Source organism: Polypterus senegalus, chromosome 1 (assembly GCF_016835505.1).
Source record: "Polypterus senegalus isolate Bchr_013 chromosome 1, ASM1683550v1, whole genome shotgun sequence".
Lineage (NCBI taxonomy): Eukaryota > Metazoa > Chordata > Cladistia > Polypteriformes > Polypteridae > Polypterus > Polypterus senegalus.
Window position 1 is genome coordinate 335824305 of NC_053154.1, and position 18452 is coordinate 335842756.

The 18452-nt window shown below is 43.0% G+C and overlaps 1 protein-coding gene across 2 annotated transcripts in view; it reads left to right on the forward strand.

Annotated features, from left to right (window-relative positions):
* Positions 1–11236, forward strand: part of wu:fa25f02 (uncharacterized protein C11orf24) — a 151161-nt gene extending 139925 nt beyond the window's left edge. For both annotated transcript variants that reach the window (XM_039738946.1, XM_039738936.1), the window contains 2 exons: positions 900–1028; positions 9684–11236. In XM_039738946.1, the coding sequence (XP_039594880.1) occupies positions 900–1028; positions 9684–10783 (1229 nt within the window). In that variant the 3' untranslated portion in view covers positions 10784–11236. The remainder of the gene's footprint in view (positions 1–899; positions 1029–9683) is intronic.
* Positions 11237–18452: the final 7216 nt, after the last annotated feature.

The following is an 18452-nucleotide window of genomic DNA, read 5'->3' on the forward strand; positions in this document are numbered from 1 at the left end:
GCCAGGCTACCCCATTCAATTATGGATGTTGAGCCACAATAAAAAAGAAAAACATGTTAAGAAATTTGTGCGCACAGGAATTAATCTTAAGTACAGCCAAAGACACCAACTAAAGGTGTCATACAAGGCATCATTAGTGAAAGTTCTGTCTCCTTTGTCTGTGGGTTCCAGAATGAGCCGCCATCTTCTGGGGAGTCGGCAGTTTTTATTGTGTCCAAACCAGAAGGGGGTGGGCGGAGCTATCTTGGGGCTGTCTGTTAGAACTGCAGGTGATAAAGACCACCATATTAGCGACAGGGTCCCCTCTCGTCACAGGGTGGTTCTGCTTACCTCAATAGAGCCGGGAAGATGATCTCCAGGTGCACATGCGTGATGCAATGTTTTCGAAGATACTTTTGTCATTGGCCATTTAGTTGTATATATGTCTTGCTATATATTAGTTAGCTTTTTGAAATCAAAAAGGTGGAAACGAGTATGACAGTGGTTACTGCATGATGAATTTCAGGAAATTTGATGGTGACATCAGAAAATCAGCATGTGAGGCCGCTCGCACAACAGGAAAGCTGACTGAGTTTTACGACATGAGGGGAATTCTTCAGATAGTACAACAATCCCATCCTAAGATGGAATCATGTATCACAACTCCTTTCATAAGGCACAAGAAACAATGACCGACGAAGGTGAAGTTCGGACTGACTCACAAAATCGGTTGGCGATAGCGATTTTGGCATGATTTTATTCATGGCTTAGGCAGGACAACTTTCCCATAGCTCATTTCCCAACCTAAAACTGGTATATCTGTGGAGTAAACGCTTCTTATTGGACACACTTAAAAACTGACTTTATGCAATACTGAGTTTACACTTATGACATGTTTTTATTGCCTTTTTTTCATTCAGATTTACCTTTAAAGAATAACGATAAGTGCAACTGGTCTACATACATCTCTGGGATGTGCCTCACACTGTACTGCAAAGAAAAAGAGGACTGTCAGGATTTAACATCAGATGATATCAAACAGATCCAAAGTGAGTATGAGTGGCCAAGCATATTTTAGATCATTGCTTCCTTAAGGTCTGCTCTGTTGAAATACTTCTTTGTGTTGTTTTTAAATTATTATTGTCTATATTTTCATGTAATTTCTATTAGGGTTGTAATTCATTCCTTCCATTTATATGTGCTGATATTCCTTGTCCTTGTGCTTTGTGGGTGGTGCCCTAGGAGGCGGGCCCAATCTAACAATAGCCCTCCTAAGCCCGCCCTCTAGCTATTTACCCAGAGCAGAGAAGGCTCTGTATAGGACAGGGGTGTCCGACTCCAGTCCTAGTGGGCCGCAATGGCTACAGGTTTTCATTCTAACCAACTTCTTAAATAGTGACCTACACTTGGGTCATTCTCAAAACTTTTGCCCATGACTGTATTGTATAGTGTTTGTTTTTCTTCTATCCATATCATAGTACCTTTCCTGTCTCCCTATCTACCATTTAGTACCTTTCACTTCTGTCTGTCTTTCTGTCGATTGTATTTGTCCTATAAGTTTATATCTTTGCTTTTTTATGTTTCTGTTGCTGTTCTGTATGCATCTCAATTTCCCCTTTGGGAATAATAGTGTATATCTAATTTAAAGTTTCTAGTCATCCGGTCCACCTCAAGTGACTGTTGGAATATCGATAAGAAAAGACTATGAATAACATCCTTTATGTCTTTCAGTGCAAAGAAATAAAAACAATCTTGTCGTGTCCGGGATTTGGTTTAATTCTCAGCCTATTGAGGGCCTGAAGCACATGTGACTTTTCTGTATTCAAGTCTGTAAACTGAGAGGTTTTTTTTTTATTTTAGCAATAAGTATTTAATAAGTTGTGAATTTCCCCTTTGGATTATCTATCTATCTATCTATCTATCTATCTATCTATCTATCTATCTATCTATCTATCTATCTATCTATCTGTAAAAAAGAAAGTTGACTGTAGAGCAACAAGTATTGTACTAGAAGAGTAGATTCAGAATCTATTCAGCATTTTGGTGTATTGCAGCCTTGTGCATTTAAAAAAAATTTTTCCCCACATCGGGCAACACTCAGTACCCCAGAATAACAATACAAAATCAATATTTTAGGAGTTTTCGAATGTTTATTAAACACTGTTTCCACAAACCTTCAGACCCTTTAGTTTGGCTCAGATGAATCTCATTCTCTTGATCATCGCTAAAAGGCTTGGAGCCCACCTGTGGTCAATTCAGTTGATGGGACCGATTTGAAAGGCACACACATTTAAATAGAATGTCCACCAGGTGAAGTCATGAGATCAAAGAATTGCCTTTTGGGCCTAGAGTCAGGATTGTGCCAAGGCACAGAGCTGGGCTACAATTTAATTCAATTCAAAGTTTATTGTCATGTGCGCAGTAAGGAAACATGTTTCCCTGTTGTTTTGTCTTGGTAGAGTAATATATTCCTCTACTTTCCCCTATTTTATTATTAATTTGTAGCCTCTGTCAGAACGCCTCAAATCTCCCAGACTTCCCACTGTTTATAAGGCATTATAGTATATAACTTCTCCCCACCTTCCCTTCTACATCTATAACCTCAGGAAATTAAGTGTAGTAAAAGACAAGCAGAAATTAAGTTACACATAAAATAATGTATTATGGATAATATTCATAAATAATAACAGTATGCAAATTACATTTGAATATTGGCAACCATACAAGCTGATAAGCGTTGATGTGTAGTTTCAGGCGGCACACACACTTGTTAGTTATTTAAAAATGTCTCTAGTTAAGGCATCATTTGTGGTCAGCTTTTTTCAGAACAGGCCACATGCCTGCCTCAATATGGCTGCCGAGCTGTGCTCTTCATTGTGTTGTCCTTTTCAGTTCATGGTGGATGTGAGATGCTTCTTCATCAGTTTTGTGAGAGAGAGAGAGAGAGGTAAAGCAAGCAAATTTTATAGAAGTTCTGTCCAACCCCTAGAGCCAATAGGATATCGTGGTACTTAAAGGCTTCTGACACAAGCCAATTCCAAACAGCCATACTTCAGACTAATGGGGGGATAGAACATCTCAACACCTGCCATCCCCCATCGGACAGTTCTGATGAGGTTCTTCGCAGCATCACTCTCTGCTTCTTGTGTCAACTCTGCACCCATCTAAAAACATCACCCTGAACTTCCACTTCTTTTTGTTTGATGCCCAACCTCTTATGTGGCACCTCATCAAATGCTTTTAAAAGTCAAGATAAGTAATATCATCTGCTCCACTTTGATCATATCCAGTAAGAGACGCACAGAAAGCTGCTTGGAAGTTTGTAAAAAGGCATCTAAAGGACTCTAAAACTGTAAGAAACAAGATTCTCACATCTGATGAAACTAAATTAGCGTCATGTCTGGTGAGAATTCAGCATCACTCATCACTGGTGTGATGAAGCATAGTTGTGGAAGCAGCAAGGACCAGGAGACCAGTCAGGGTCAATGGAGAGCTGAAGGGAGCAAATTACAGAGAAACCCTTAATGAACGCCTGCTCGAGTGTGTTTTAGACTTGACTGTGCTGAACCTTCCAACAGGACTCAATGCAAAGACAACACAGGAATAGTTTAAGAACACCTTTGTGAATGTCCTTAAGTGTCACAACCAGAGACTTGATTTGAACCCAGAGGGACCTGAAAAAAGCTGCCCAACAACGGTTCTTCAGTCAGCCATGACAGAGCTTGAAAAGATCTGAAGAGAAAAATGGCAGGGAAATCCTCAAATTCAGGTAAATGTAGTTTGTCACCTCAAACCCAAGAAGACTTCCGTCTGGAATTGGCTGAATAAAAGTTTGGGAACCCCTCTTAATTCTTTGGCTTTTTGTTTCTCATTGGCCGAGCTTTCTAAGTAGCAACTTCCTTTTAATATCTGACATGCCTTATGGACACAGTAGGATTTCAGCAGTGACATTAAGTTTATTGGATTAACAGAAAATATGCAATATGCATCATAACAAAATTAGACAGATGCATAAATGTGGGCACCACAACAGAGATATGACATCAATACTTAGCTGAGCCTCTCGACGCTGTCCTCCTGTAGCCTGTGATGAGTGTCTGGACTCTGGATGGAGGTATTTCTGACCTTCTTCATACAAAATCTCTCCAGTTCAGTTCAATTTGATGGACAGCCTGCTTCAAATCATCCCATAGATTTTCAATGATATTCAAGTCAGGGGACTGTGATGGCCATTCCAGAACATTGTACTTCTCCCTCTGCGTGAATGCCTTTTTAAATTTTGAATTGTGTTTTGTTTCATCATCTTGTTGGAATATCCAACCCCTGAGTAACTTCAACTTTGTGACTGATGCTTGAACATTATCCTGAAGATCCTTTGTTGATTTTGGGTTGAATTTATCTGACCCTCGACTTTAACAAGGGCCCCAGTCCCTGAACTGGCCACACAGCCCCACAGCATGATGGAACCTCCGCCAAATCTGACAGCAGGCAGCAGGTGTTTTTCTTGGAATGCGGTGTTCTTCTTCCGCCATGCAAAGAGCTTTTTGTTCTGACCAAATAACTTAATTTTTGTCTCATCAGTCCAAAGCACTTTGTTCCAAAATGAATCTGGCTTGTCTAAATGAGCATTTGATACAACAAGCGACTCTGTTTGTGGTGTGAGTGCAGAAAGGGCTTCTCTCTCATCACCCTGCCATACAGATGTTCTTTGTGCAAATTGTGCTGAATTGTAGAACGATGTCCAGATACACCATCTGCAGCGAGATGTTCTCACAGGTCTTTGGAGGTAATCTGTAGGTTGTCTGTCACCATTCTCACAATCCTGCCTCTTCATATGCCGCTCCTGTATTTTTCTTGGCCTGCCAGACCTGCTGTGTTGGTTTAACAGCAACTGTGCCTGTGGCCTTCCATTTCCTGACTCCATTCCTTACAGTTGAAGCTGACAGTTTAAACCTCTGAGATGGCTTTTTGTAGCCTTACTCTAAACCAGGAGACTCAACAATCTTTGTTTTCAGATCTTTTGAGAGTTGCTTTGAGGATCCCATGCTGTCTGTCACTTTTCAGAGGAGAGTCAAAGGGAAGGAAGCACAACTTCTAACTGACCACCTTAAATACCTTTGACCACTCATGATTGGACACTCCTGTCTATGAAGTTCAAGGCTTGACGAGCTCATCCAGCCAAGTAATCAGCATTGAGCAGTGACAGGCATTCAAATCAGCACAATGACAAGGGGACCCACATTTGTGCACAGCCAGTTTTTCACATTTGATTTTTTTTTTTTTGTGCCCTACTGTGGGCTGGTGCCCTGCCCAGGGTTTGTTTCCAGCCTTGCGCCCTGTGTTGGCTGGGATTGGCTCCAGCAGACCCCCCCCGTGACCCTGTAGTTAGGATGTAGCGGGCTGGATAATGGATGGATTTAATTTCATACAACTAAATACTGCTTCACTAAAAAATCTTTGTTTGGAAAATGCCATAGTACTCAGATGTTCCTGGAAATGAATGACATACCACTGATATCTTTTTTGTTGAATAGTAGAGTAAATTATTATGCAGGCTGAGAGGGGGTTCCCAAACTTTTTCATATGACTATAATCTTACCTGGGGCGAGGTGGGTGGCACTGAGGCTAGGGATCTACACTGGCAATCGGAAGGTTGCCGGTTTGAATCCCGTAAATGCCAAAAGGGACTGTGCTCTGTTGAGCCCTTGAACAAGGCCCTTAACCTGCAATTGTTCTGTCTCAGGTATGACGTTAATCTGCATCCATCCCTGCATGTAGGCCCTCCAATTCTGGTGGCAGAATTGGTTCCAGTCCATCTGAACTAGTGTGGTGCTGAGGTGTCACCCGTTTCATGGCTGCACTCGGGTCCTAATCTGGGATCCTGAGTTGGTAAGTCATGTGGCGGGAGTGGCAATGTACTGTATCAGCATGTGCTCCAAACCTCTCTCTTACCTAGCATAGATATATAATTAGTAGAAAAGTAGCGTCTTTATGTACGATATCATATTGTATGTCTCTACAGATGAATACAATCTGTACAATAAGATCAGATGGCAGGGAGAACAGGGAAAAACAAAAAACAGCAGTTAAGCTGGAGAATAAAATCAACATCTTCAGGGGCTCCAAGGTTAAAAGACCACCCTTTCTTTCATCCCCCACCGGGCATTCATCTTAACAATAATATGTTTAAGTGATTGTTCACTGTTTCCAGGCTTCATTCTACCTTGGTCAAGTGGTGGTCCAAAACTCCACCACTGAGAAAAGTAAAGATTGCAAATTCCTGAAGAATATCATCATTATATATCTATATACAGTAGGACCTTGAGATACAAGTGTCCCAATGTACGAGTTTTTTGAGATACGAGCCGTCACTAAGTCGATTTTTTTTGCCTTGAGTTATGAGCCAAAATTCGAAATACGAGCCTTCAAAGAGCTTGTCGCTGCACATTCAGAGGAACTGACGACTGAGGAGTTGAAGGAACTACAGACGCGGCAACATACGAAGGTTGTGCAGGAGGAGGTTATCTCTTAAAGTGAGATAAAGGAAGTGTTTGCAATTTAGGAAAAGGTTTCGAACTTTAAAGAAAAGAAACACCCTGAAAAAGTTGCAACTGATCGTGCAGCGGCGCTATTTAATGACACTTGCCTAACGCATTTAAGAAAGATTCTGAAAGAGAGGATGAAGAAGACCTCATTGGACAGGTTTTTATCAAAAACCCCTGCAGATGAAAGTGAGGAAGGTGTGGCGAAAAGGGTAAAAATCAGTGAATAATATTTTTCTCCACCACCTCCGTCAGCATCTTCAACTCGTCTGATCTCCAAGGTAAATGCTGTACATTATACTGTACTTAGTAAAACCAGTTTATTGCAGTACATTCTATTGTATTGTGTTTTTATACAATATTCATTATTTATAAGTACATTTTTCTTATTTAAAAACATGTAACAAAAAAAAATTGCAGTGTTTTTTGGGGGTCTGGAATGGATTAATGGCATTTCAATTCATTCCATGGGGAAAATTGATTTGAGATAAGAGCATTTTGACTTCAGGGCTCGGTCACGGAACGAATTAAACTCGTATCTCCAGGTATCACTGTAGTCTATTAAGAGTACAGGTAAAATGTGGATCCAAAAAATCCAAATTTAAAAGGTGGGTTTTTAGCAGTTTTTGTTTGTAATGTTCCACAGTGTTGCCTGGTGTATCTCTATTGGTTACATATTCCAGATTTTTGGTGCCTAACAGCAAAAGGCCACCTCCCCACTCCTTTTATGCTTGGAATTTATGGAATTTCATGGAATTACAAGAAGACCGATGTTAGAAGGTCTGGAGGGCCGCAGTGGGTGCAGGTTTTCTTTCTAACCCTTTTCCTAATCCGTGTCCAGTTTTCACTGCTAATTAATTTCTTTTCCCTCTATTTTAATAGCCCTGTTTTTAAGGATTAAGTCTTCTGAGTTGATTCTTTTCTTCATTAAATGATAGCTAAACAGAAATAAGACGTGAAACGAGCCAACAGATGACCAGCTAAACTGGGGCTTCAAACTTCAACCAGTTCCTTAATGAGAAGCTGATTCTTGCTGTTAATGAAACCCGTTATTTAATTCCATGGCTTGTTGCTGCTCTCTTTTTGCCACATCAGAAATTTCCAGAACTGTTGATATTCTGTTTTTTTCCTAAGAACTCCTAAAATGTTTTGGTAACCTGAGGGATCAACCTTACTGAGACCTTCATCTTTATTTTCAGATTTTGTTTGATGGGTACAGGTGAGCTGGTCATGTCCTGCTTGTTTTATGTCTCATTACTGTCCGGCTGCTAGTTAAGGAAAAAACAACTAAGGGGCCTGAGTCAAGCTAATTAAAACTAAGGCTAAAGAAGTTAATTAGCATCAAAAACCGGTCATTAATTAAGAAGATGGTTAGAATGAAAACCTGAAGCCACTGAAGCCCTCCAGGACTGGAGTTCGACACCCCTGGTCTAAGGTTATGACTTAGAGTGAAGGAAAGATCAAGATTATTAAATTATTATATACCATTAGTAGTACAGTGGAACCTCTAGATACGATCACCTCTGTATACGAGAAATTCAAGATAAGAGGAAAGTATGAGCGAAAAATTCGGATCTAAATCGAGCATTGGCTCGTGACGAACCACGAGCCAGGCTGTGGTTATGCGTGATGCGTTTCCCGATCTGCCTCGACTTAGGGATTCACCCAAGCTGACGCTGCCAGCCCATCAGCTCAGTCAGTGTTCTCCCATAGTGTGAGGATCTATGCGTTTGTGCTCTTGTGATTTCATTGTTTCGCTGTATAAGCGTATCCAAAAATATCGCGGACATGCAGACGGAGAATAGGAGACGATTGACCTCAGAGAGAGAGAGAGAGAGATAAGGAGAGAGAGAGAGAGAGAGACACGTGTGCGAGAGAGAGAGAGAGAGAGAGAGAGAGAGAGAGAAAGAGACACGTGTGCGCGAGAGAGAGAGAGAGAGAGATAAGGAGAGAGAGAAGAGACACACACACACACACACACACACACACACACACGAGAAGAACCATCAGCTCAGTTATGCTCACATGACGCTCGGCAGACAAAGTGTATCCATACTACTTGTATTGCAAGACATCGCTCGTTTTATCAAGTGAAAATTAATTAAAAAATTTAGCTCGTAAATCAAGTTACTTGCAAAACGAGGTTCCACTTGTATATATTATTTATCAGTGTTATTTGTTAGGAAAATTGATTTTTATGTTGATATTTTAGGGGGTGCGGAACGGATTAACTGGATTTCCATTATTTTCAATGGGGAAATTTGTTCTAGATACGAGAAATTCGCTATACAAGCTCATTGCTGGAACGAATTAAACTCGTATCTCGAGGTTCCACTGTATTTTAAAATCCATTCTAAAGGACACGGGTAACAAATGTAACAATGCTAAGACTGGTGTGCTGTCCTCAGATTTCCTTTTTCTGGTTAAAATTCTTGCTGCTACATTCTGCACTAATTGCAGCTGATTGAGGTCTTTCTTTGGTGGTCCTGTTAGGGAGTGCCTTACAGTAATCAAGTCAACTAAAAACAAAAATGTGATCAATTTATTTGCCTCTTTCAGTGTTCTAAGAAGTTTACCTTTTTCAATATTCCTTAATTGGAAAAAATGCTGTGCTAGTAACCTGGTTAATGTGTGATTTCAAGTTTAGGTCAGAGTCTGTGATTACACCTAAATTCTTTACTTCCTCCTTGCCTTTTAACGCTATGGGATCATGTTTATTTTTAATACCCACATTTTTTCCATTTTTGATAACCAATAAGATTTCCAAGTAAGCCCAGAGCATCAGGGTCATCAGGCACTATAAATAATTAAAGCCGTGTGTCATCTGCATAGATGTTGGTAGTTCACCTTTTGTTTAGAGGTAATCTGGCCTAATGGAAGCCTGTAGGTTAAAAAAGCACAAGGCTGCAAAATGATGAAACCTGGACAAAGTGAAGGGGTCAGAATATTTTCTGAAGCCCACTAGTTTGCCCCCAGAATTTATGTAAAACTAGAGCTCAAAGTCGCACAGCTGCCTGTCAGTTGTTTAGGTCAGCACTACTGCTATTATCCATGAATAATTTTTAAGATGTGCTCCACCTTTACTTTGTAATTATAAACCCTCGTAATGCTCTACTAGTAAACTTTCATTCTTTATTTTATCATCTTCTTTTGTGTCCCCAGTGAAAACCTCTGATGTGCCATCTGAATCATCACCGTCATCAACAGAAAAAAACCTTCCTGCAAAAGTCACAGCGTCAAAGAAAACAAAAGTGACAGGCGCCGCTGACTTAGACCCTGATAAAAAACCTCCACAGCCAACAAGCAAGACATCCAGCTCTGCGGCCCCATCTTCTACACCCACAACTCAGTCCACTACTGTCACCAAACTGGCTGCCTCCACCTCTGCCACCCAGGGCCAGCCCACAGTGTTGACCACTTTTTCACCATCTTCAGACAAGAAGAGTGTTCAAACAACTGAGACTGCAGAGGTGAACAACAAAGTGCAACCTCCTGACAAACCGAAGAAGAAGATACCCGTAACATCTACAAGTACGTTTTTACCTGAAGTGAATCTAACAGAGCCAGCAGCTAATAAAGGAGAACAAAGCAGAATCAAAACTCCCCACACTCTGGTGACTACAATGGAAACATTAACTACAAAAGAGCATCACACTACTGTGGCAGTAGTGGAACCAGGGAAGAACCCTGCCACCAAGGAGACGACGGTCACCCCTGCCGCCCCGGAGGCGACAACCAAAACAGCCGCTCCTACCATCAAGGAGACGACGGCCACCAAGGAGACAACAGCCGCCCCTACCACCAAGGAGACGACGACCAAAATAGCCGCCCCTACCACCAAGGAGATGACGACCAAAATAGCCGCCCCTACCACCAAGGAGCCAACGGCCACTCCATCTACCAAGAAAACTGTACTTACCACTGAAAAGATATTGCCATCAATCATGACTTCGGCTGTACCAAATAATTTAAGAACCTCAGAAGCGACAGGCCAGCATAAAGTAGTCTCTAAAGTCATTCCTGAAGCAACCACAGGAATAAGAGAGCCTGTAGAGGATAAAGGTGGCTCTCTGTCAGTGGGGCCTCTGGCTAGCCAAGTGGTGGACACCGGCTCTCTTCTTGCCGTGTTTCTCTTTGGCCTTCTTTTCTTTCTCGTTAGTGTCGGCCTTTTCATTTCACAAGCTTACGAAAGTTACAAAAAGAAGGATTATACACAAGTGGACTACTTAATTAATGGTATGTATGTGGATTCTGGAGTGTGAGTGCCAGGCAGAAGCCTTGAACAACGACCAAAAGCAGACTCCGGCCAGGGTGCTCATTGTGATCACAGTTTTCCTTGTGCTTCCATACTCGGAGTCTCTGAAGCCTGGGACAGTCCCATTGGGATTGTCCACTTCCTTGCATAAGCCATACCGTTTTTTTTTTCTAATAACTTAAATAAATTTTGCATTATTGACATACAATGGGACATACGGTAACTTGCACACGGATTATTTTTTCAGAAGCCTTTTCACAAAAGGAAGATGTTGCTCTTATGTGATTTGCATTTAAAGCGTTAAAATGAATTAACTTTGTCAATTTACGTATTTGCAGGAACTTCAAGACCGTAAACTAACGTGCCAACTGCAGTAAGTCGCCAAGGGTTTGTTACTGAAAAAATTAATAATGGTAAAATACGTTGTATTTTGCAATAAAAAGATAACAAATGTGCCAGATGCCCGTGTTCTATGTTTAATGCTTAACTCCTTAGTTGCTCCGTTCAGTCCATGGGAGGCTTTTGTTCCAACCGATGGCTGACATTAATCGGAGCCCAGTCCTAACAATTTATCATTTCCTACCTTTGACGTGTCAATCCAGAAATGACCAGCAGTGTTGATTTATTTTTGCATGTTATCCAGTAAGAAGGACTAAGCTATGTTGATCTTTGTAAGATGGCTGTTTATTGACTGGGGGGCAAGACTGAGAGATTACAACATTAGAGCAATCTGGACGAGAAAGGCCATTCAGCCCAGCAAAGCTCACTGTCCCTATCTGCTAAAATAGCATCAAGTAGAGTTTTGAAAGCCCCTAAAGTTCTACTGTCCACCATACTACTTGGTCACTTATTGTGTGTGTGTGTGTGTGTGTGTGTGTGTGTCGGTCTCTATGTGAAGAAAAACTTCCTTCTGTTTGTGCGACGTTTAACAAGTTTCCAGCTGTATCCGCATGTTCTTGATGAACTCCTTTTAAAGTCTGTCTCGATCCAATGGTCTAATTCCCCTAATAGTTTTAAACACTTCATTCAGGTCTCCTCTTAAAGATCTGCTTTTGTTTAATCTGTAACGGCTCCGCTGCTTTAATCTTTCCTCATAACTCATCTGAATCAGCATAGATAGACAGATAGAATCCTTTATTGTCATTGTGCATACACATAACACATTTTTTTGTCGGTAGGACTCGGCCTTAAGGCAGAATACTTAAAATACATAATACACTATAAGTAATAAAATAAGCATCTTACTATATAAAAGCGGTCAGGATTGTCCTTCCGTCCCGTGAGTGGAAAGCGTAGCGGTATTCCGCTTATCACAGACTTACTACTTGCAGGTTGCGGTACGAAGCGACATGATGTGAGCAGAGCTCTGGTGCTGTCACCGTTCCCTTGCTTTTGTGCGCGATGCGCTGGAAAAATAGACAAAATGATGTCTCTGGAAGTAATTAATGTTGATGGAGTACAAATGTCTCACCGCGTAGTAAATATCAGGGGGGTTCAAAAGGGCGACCTCAATATAGAAAAAAAGTTTAAATTTCATCACAAAAATAACAAACTACGAGTATTAAAGTAATACCGCTCAAATGCAATATAACTAAATTAATGAGTTTGTATAAAATATCAAATTGATCTACACATTGAATTGCCTTAAGAAGTGGTTGACTTAAAAGGCGGGTCAGCCTAGTAATAAGTATAAAAGACAGCAGCAATAAAACATCATCAAGTCCAGACTTTTCCTGAGGTAGTACGCCTGCAGAGACCGGTGATCAGTGTGTGTGGGTCTGCAGGGGAGGATTACGAGGGAAAGTGTGTGTGCATGTCTACAGGGGGGCAGGTTAGGTGTAGATTTGTGTGTGTGTGTGTGTATCAGCAGGGGCAGATGGACTTCACAGCTCGGGGGGAAAAAAGCTGTCTTTCATTCGGCTGATACGTGTTTTTATGTTTCTGTACCGCATTCCCGAAGGCAGTGGTACAAACAATCCATTTCCCAGATGGGCGAGATCCATAGCTATGCATTTGGCCCTCTTCTGCACCCTTCTAGTCCAGGTCTAGGAGAGGACTTTCCACAATCCCCTGTGCTGTTCTCGCCCCCCGTGCCAAGTCCTTCCTGGCCTGTGCTGCCGTAAAACACGGTCATACTGTGACAGAGAATGCTTTCTATAGTGGATCTGTAGAAGTTTGTGAGCAGTTGAGTGGAGAATCCAACACGTCTCATATTTCTGAGGAAGAAGAGTCTTTGTTGGGCCTTCTTTACCAGGTGAGATGTGTTCAAAGACCATGTCAGATCCGATGTGATGTAGATACCCAAGAACTTGATATTGTCCACACACATTACAGCCTCCTCATGTATGAATATAGGAGCATGTTCTGTTCTTCTGGACCACCTATAGTCCACAATGACCTCTTTGGTCTTGCTGGTGTTCAAGATGAGGTTGTTGGCTGAGCACCATAGTGCTAGGTGTTGTATCTCCTCCTCTCTGTAGTGAGTCTCATCATTGTCTGATATGAGATCCACCACAGTCGTATCATCCGCAAACTTCACAACCATATTTGTGGCATGGATGGCAGAGCTCCGGGTGTATGTGATACCGGACCCCCTGATAAGGGCTGTTCGGTCTCTGTACAACCGGTGTCAGAGCTTGGTCCGCACTGCCAGCAGTAAGTCGAACCCATTTCCAGTGAGAGTTGGACTCCACCAGGGCTGACCCTTGTCACCGATCCTGCTTATAACTTTTATGGACAGAATTTCTATGCGCAGCCAGGGTGTTTAGGGGGTCCAGTTTGGTGGACTCAGGATTGGGTCACTGCTTTTTGGTCAGCTCTCTCTGAGTCGGTTCGTAGCTGAGATGGGAATCAGCACTTCCAAATCCGAGACCATGGTCCTCAGCCGGAGTCTGGAGTGCCCTCTCAGGGTTGGTAGCGAGATTCTGCCCCAAGTAGAGGAGTTCAAGTATCTCGGAGGTCTTGTTCACGAGTGAGGGAAGAACGGATCGTGAGATCGACAGGCGGATCAGTGCGGCGTCTGCAGTGATGTGGGTTCTGCATCAGTCTGTCGTGGTGAAAAAGGAGCTGAGCCGTAAGGCAAACCTCTAAATTTACCAGTCGATCTACACTCCTACCCTCACCTATGGTCATGAGCTATGGGTAGTGACTGAAAGAACGAGATCGCGAATACAAGCGGCTGAAATGAGTTTCCTCCGCAGGGTGTCTGGGCTTTCCCTTAAAGATAAGGTGAGGAGCTCAGTCATCCGGGAGGGGCTCAGAGTAGAGAGGAGTCAGATGAGGGGGCTCGGGCATCTGATCAGGATGCCTCCTGGACGCCTCCCTGGCGAGGTGTTCCGGGCACGTCTAATCGGGAGGAGGCCCCAGGAAAGACCCAGGACACAACGGAGGGACTGTGTCTCGGCTGGCTTGGGAACGCCTCGGGGATTCCCGGAAGAGCTAGAAGAAGTGGCCGGGGAGAGGGAAGTCTGGGCATCTCTGCCCAAGCTGCTGCCCCCGTGATCCGACCTCGGATAAGCGGAAGAGGATGGATGGATGGCAGAGCAATCGTGCGTATATAATGTGAAGAGTGCTGGGCTGAGCACACAACCCTGTGGCGTACCTGTGTTCAGAACCATTGTGGCTGAAGTACGATCTCCAATTCTAACCACCTGAGGCCTGTTGGTGAGAAAGTACCTGATCCAGAGACACAACGATGTGGACAGACCCAGTTTATGACGCTTTGGTACCAGCTTGTCTGGGATTACAGTGTTAAACGCTGAACTAAAATCGATGAATGGCATCCTAACATAAGTGTTAGGGCACTGCAGATGAGTCAGGGCTGCATGAAGTACTATTGAGACGGCATCCTCGGTCGATCTGTCCCTCCTGTAGGCGAACTGATGGTTGTTAAATCCAGCAGGGATGGCATCCTTGATGTACTTTAGGAGGATTCTCTCAAAGCACTTCTTTATTACTGGGGTCAGAGTCACAGGGCGGTAATGGTTAAGGCAGGTGACCGCCGATTTTTTTAGGCACTGGCACAATAGTGGAGGATTTGAGGCAGACAGGGACCATTGCAAGTTGTAGAGAAAGGTTGAAAATGTCCACCAAGACTCCTGCCAATTGATCAGCACATATCGTCATTGTCTTGCCCGACACCCTGTCTGATCCTGCAGCTTTGTTGGTGTTGATCCTCCTCAGGGTGGACCTCACTTGGTGCAGTTGCAGGACTGTAGGCTGATGCTGCTCCTCCAGGCAAGGGAGATTGCTTGCTCTTCTCTGGACTTTTTCCAGCACCTCTATGTCCCTTTTTTTGTATCCTGGAGACCCAAACTGCACCCAGGACTCCAGATGAGGCCTCACCAGTGTGTTATAAAGCTTCGGCATAAACTCCAGTGACTTGTACTCCACACATCAAGGCGCTATATAACCTGACATTACGTTAGCCTTCTTAATGGCTTCTAGACACTGTCTGGCAATTGATAGTGTCGCGTCTACTAAATCCTTCTCATCAGGTGGACTCTCGATTTTCAGACCACCCATTGTGTATTCAGACTTCACATTTTTACTTCCTATGTGTAATTCTTTACATTTACTGGCATTAAATTTCATCGTCCACAAATCTGACCAAACCTTTATGCTGTCCGGGTTCCTCTGATTCTCGATTATCTGCCAGTGCACCTAGCCTGGTATCATCTCTAAACTTAACCAGCTTGTTACTTTTATTCCTGTCCAAATCATTTATAGATTTTAAAAATAGCAGCGGCCGTAGCACTGCCCCCTGCTGGTCACCACTCTTAACATCGGCGAGTTCTGATGAGGTTCCTCTCACCATCACCCTTCATGTGTCTGAGCCAATTCTCCACCCATCGACACACCACACCATGAACTCCTCCTTCTTGTAATTTGATGCCCACCCTCTCATGTGGCACCTCATCAAATGCCTTCTGAAAGTCCACATCAATAATATCATCTGCTGATCAGATCCTTTTGTTGCCTCCTCATAGAATTCCAGCCTGTTAGTAAAACACGACCTCCCTCTTCTGACCCCACGCTGACTGTCCCTAATAACTCCTGTCCTTGCCATGTGTTGCTCAATCTTATCCTTAATAATTCCTTCCATTAATTTTCCTGTGATGCGCGTTAAGCTTACTGGCCTACTGTTGCTTGGATCTGCCCTGTCACCCTTTTTATATAACAGGATCATATTTGCCATTTCCCAGTCCTTTGAAATCTCGTCAGTGCAAAGTGACTTTGCCAATAGTTTCTCTCAGTACTCGATGACTTCCTTCCGAAATCAAGGGTAAGTGTTATCAGGTCCTGGTGATTTGTTTCATTTCAGCCTATTTAATCCACACCACTCCTCTCTCTCTACAATTTCTAAATCCCTCGGCACCTCCTTAGTAGTCCCTGTTACTGCTGGAGGTTATCCACTTCCTCACATGTGGAGACCTCAGAAAAATGTAAGTTTAGAGCATCCGCTACTTCACTGTCTGTATTTTTTAATTTCTCTTTACTATTCCCGATGCACTTCCTCCTCCTTGACTGATGGGGTGGGCAGATTCAGTCCTGGAGGGCCGCAGTGGCTGCTGGTTTTTGTTCCAACCCAGTTACTTAATAATAAGCCCTTATTGCTCGAGTAACACTTCTGCTTCACTTTAGTGGTGTCGCTCGTTAGGTTTTTGATCCCTTATTGCTTATTTTAGTCTTAAACAGCTGTCGTCTCAGCTTTTGAATTGCTCCTTATTAGCAACGAGATGCAAATGACAAAAGAAACCAGCATTTCTCCATTTAGCTTGTTGCCATTTACACCTCTGTGTGGATTTATCATGCACTGTTGGGTTTAATTAAATAAAAGTGCAGAGAAAAAAGTGAAGCACTGAGAATAACTCGTCTGTTTTAGACTTCAGATGATTTGGATGATATCCTTAGAAAGGAAAAAAAAAAAAATCTAGGATATGAGAATGAGCTGACATGGCAGAGTTAAAGCAACTAACAAGCCGTGAAATTAAATAATTAACAAAGATTGGTTTTTAATTAAGGGCGGCACGGTGGCGCAGTGGTAGTGCTGCTTTGTCGCAGTTAGGAGACCCGGGTTCACTTCCCGGGTCCTACCTGCTTGTGGAGTTTGCATGTTCTCCCCGTGTCTATGTGGGTTTCCTCCCACAATCCAAAGACATGCAGGTTAGGTGGATTGGCGATTCTAAATTGGCCCTAGGGTGTGCTTGGTGTGTGGGTGTGTGTCCTGCGGTGGGTTGGCACCCTGCCTGGGATTGGTTCCTGCCTTGTGCCCTGTGTTGGCTGGGATTGGCTCCAGCAGACCCCCATGACCCTGTATTTGGATTCAGCGGGTTAGACAATGGATGAATGGTTTTTAATTAAGCAACTGGGTTGGAACAAAAACCTGCAACCACTGCGGCCCTCCAGGACTGAATCTGCCCACCCGTGTAACGTGTTTACTACCAAAAAGATAAAACGCACTTGGTGTTCTTTATTAACTCTTTCGGGGCTGATGTCGACTTTTATCAAAAGGAGGTGTTGACGATGGTAATCCGCTGTAAACTGGGACAAAACCAACCGTTATGTTTTAGTCGGACTCTTGTTGCAAGAAGGAAAGTTAGCTTCACTGGTTTGACCGAGATTTACTGTAGTAAGTAGTAAGGCACGGACACGTAATGGCGAGAGATCAAAGCGAAATACTCCGTGGGTGAATCTCTGAACTGGACTATGACTTGCTGGACTCCGATTTTGATCCGAGCGATCGAAAACGAATGTGAGGTTCCAGCTTCAGCGGACTGGCCCCCAGTTAATCGTGGTGCTAAACAGGTTTGTGTAGCTGGCACGCCTACAGCACTGTGCCCTAGGAGGACTGCCACTTAACAATGGTAAGATTTGCAATGCCCTGCGATCATGCCGCCCCAGCCACAAGAAGACAGCCTGGCAGCAAACCTGCCGCACATTCCTGGCAAACTGGCAGCCACAGACGCTTTATGTTGATTTCTGTGTGAAACCATTGCTTTTCAGAAACTGTTTGTTTTTTGGAAAAAATATTCAGCCCTCAAAGAGTTCATTTTACACTTTACCGAGTTTTTGGGACTTATTGGTGGTTAATGTTGGAGTTTCTGTGATTAAGCCTTTTTTTGGTTCCCAAGTTCTAATTTTTTTTTTGCATTTTATTGCAGTGCCATTTTGTAACTTTTGCATTGGCCATTGGCGAAGCCACCTCTCGAAAGTCCCCAGTGCGACCCTTTAAAAGGGTTATCTTTGCACTGTTCTGGTGTCCGTGCATAAAACTAAAACAACAACATTTATTTGTAGAGCACATTTTTATACAAATAATGTGACTCAAAGTGAAGGAGAAAAAAAGGCAAAGTAAGAATTAAAATAAGAGAACACTAATTAATATAGAAAGTAAGGTCAAAGTAAGGTCCGATGGCCAGGGAGGACAGAAAAAACAAAAAAAACTCCAGACGGCTGGAGAAAAAAAAATCTGCAGGGGGTCTGAGGCCACGAGACCACCTGACCAGCCCCCTCTAGACATTCTACCCAACATAAATGACCTCACAAATCAGTCCTCATGGTCTTCAGGGTTCTTCTCATGGAAGGACTTGATGATGACGTGGACTTCTGGCCTTTAATCCATCAATGGAGGGACGTCACGGTGCTTTGATCAGGTCGCCACCACAGAAAACCGG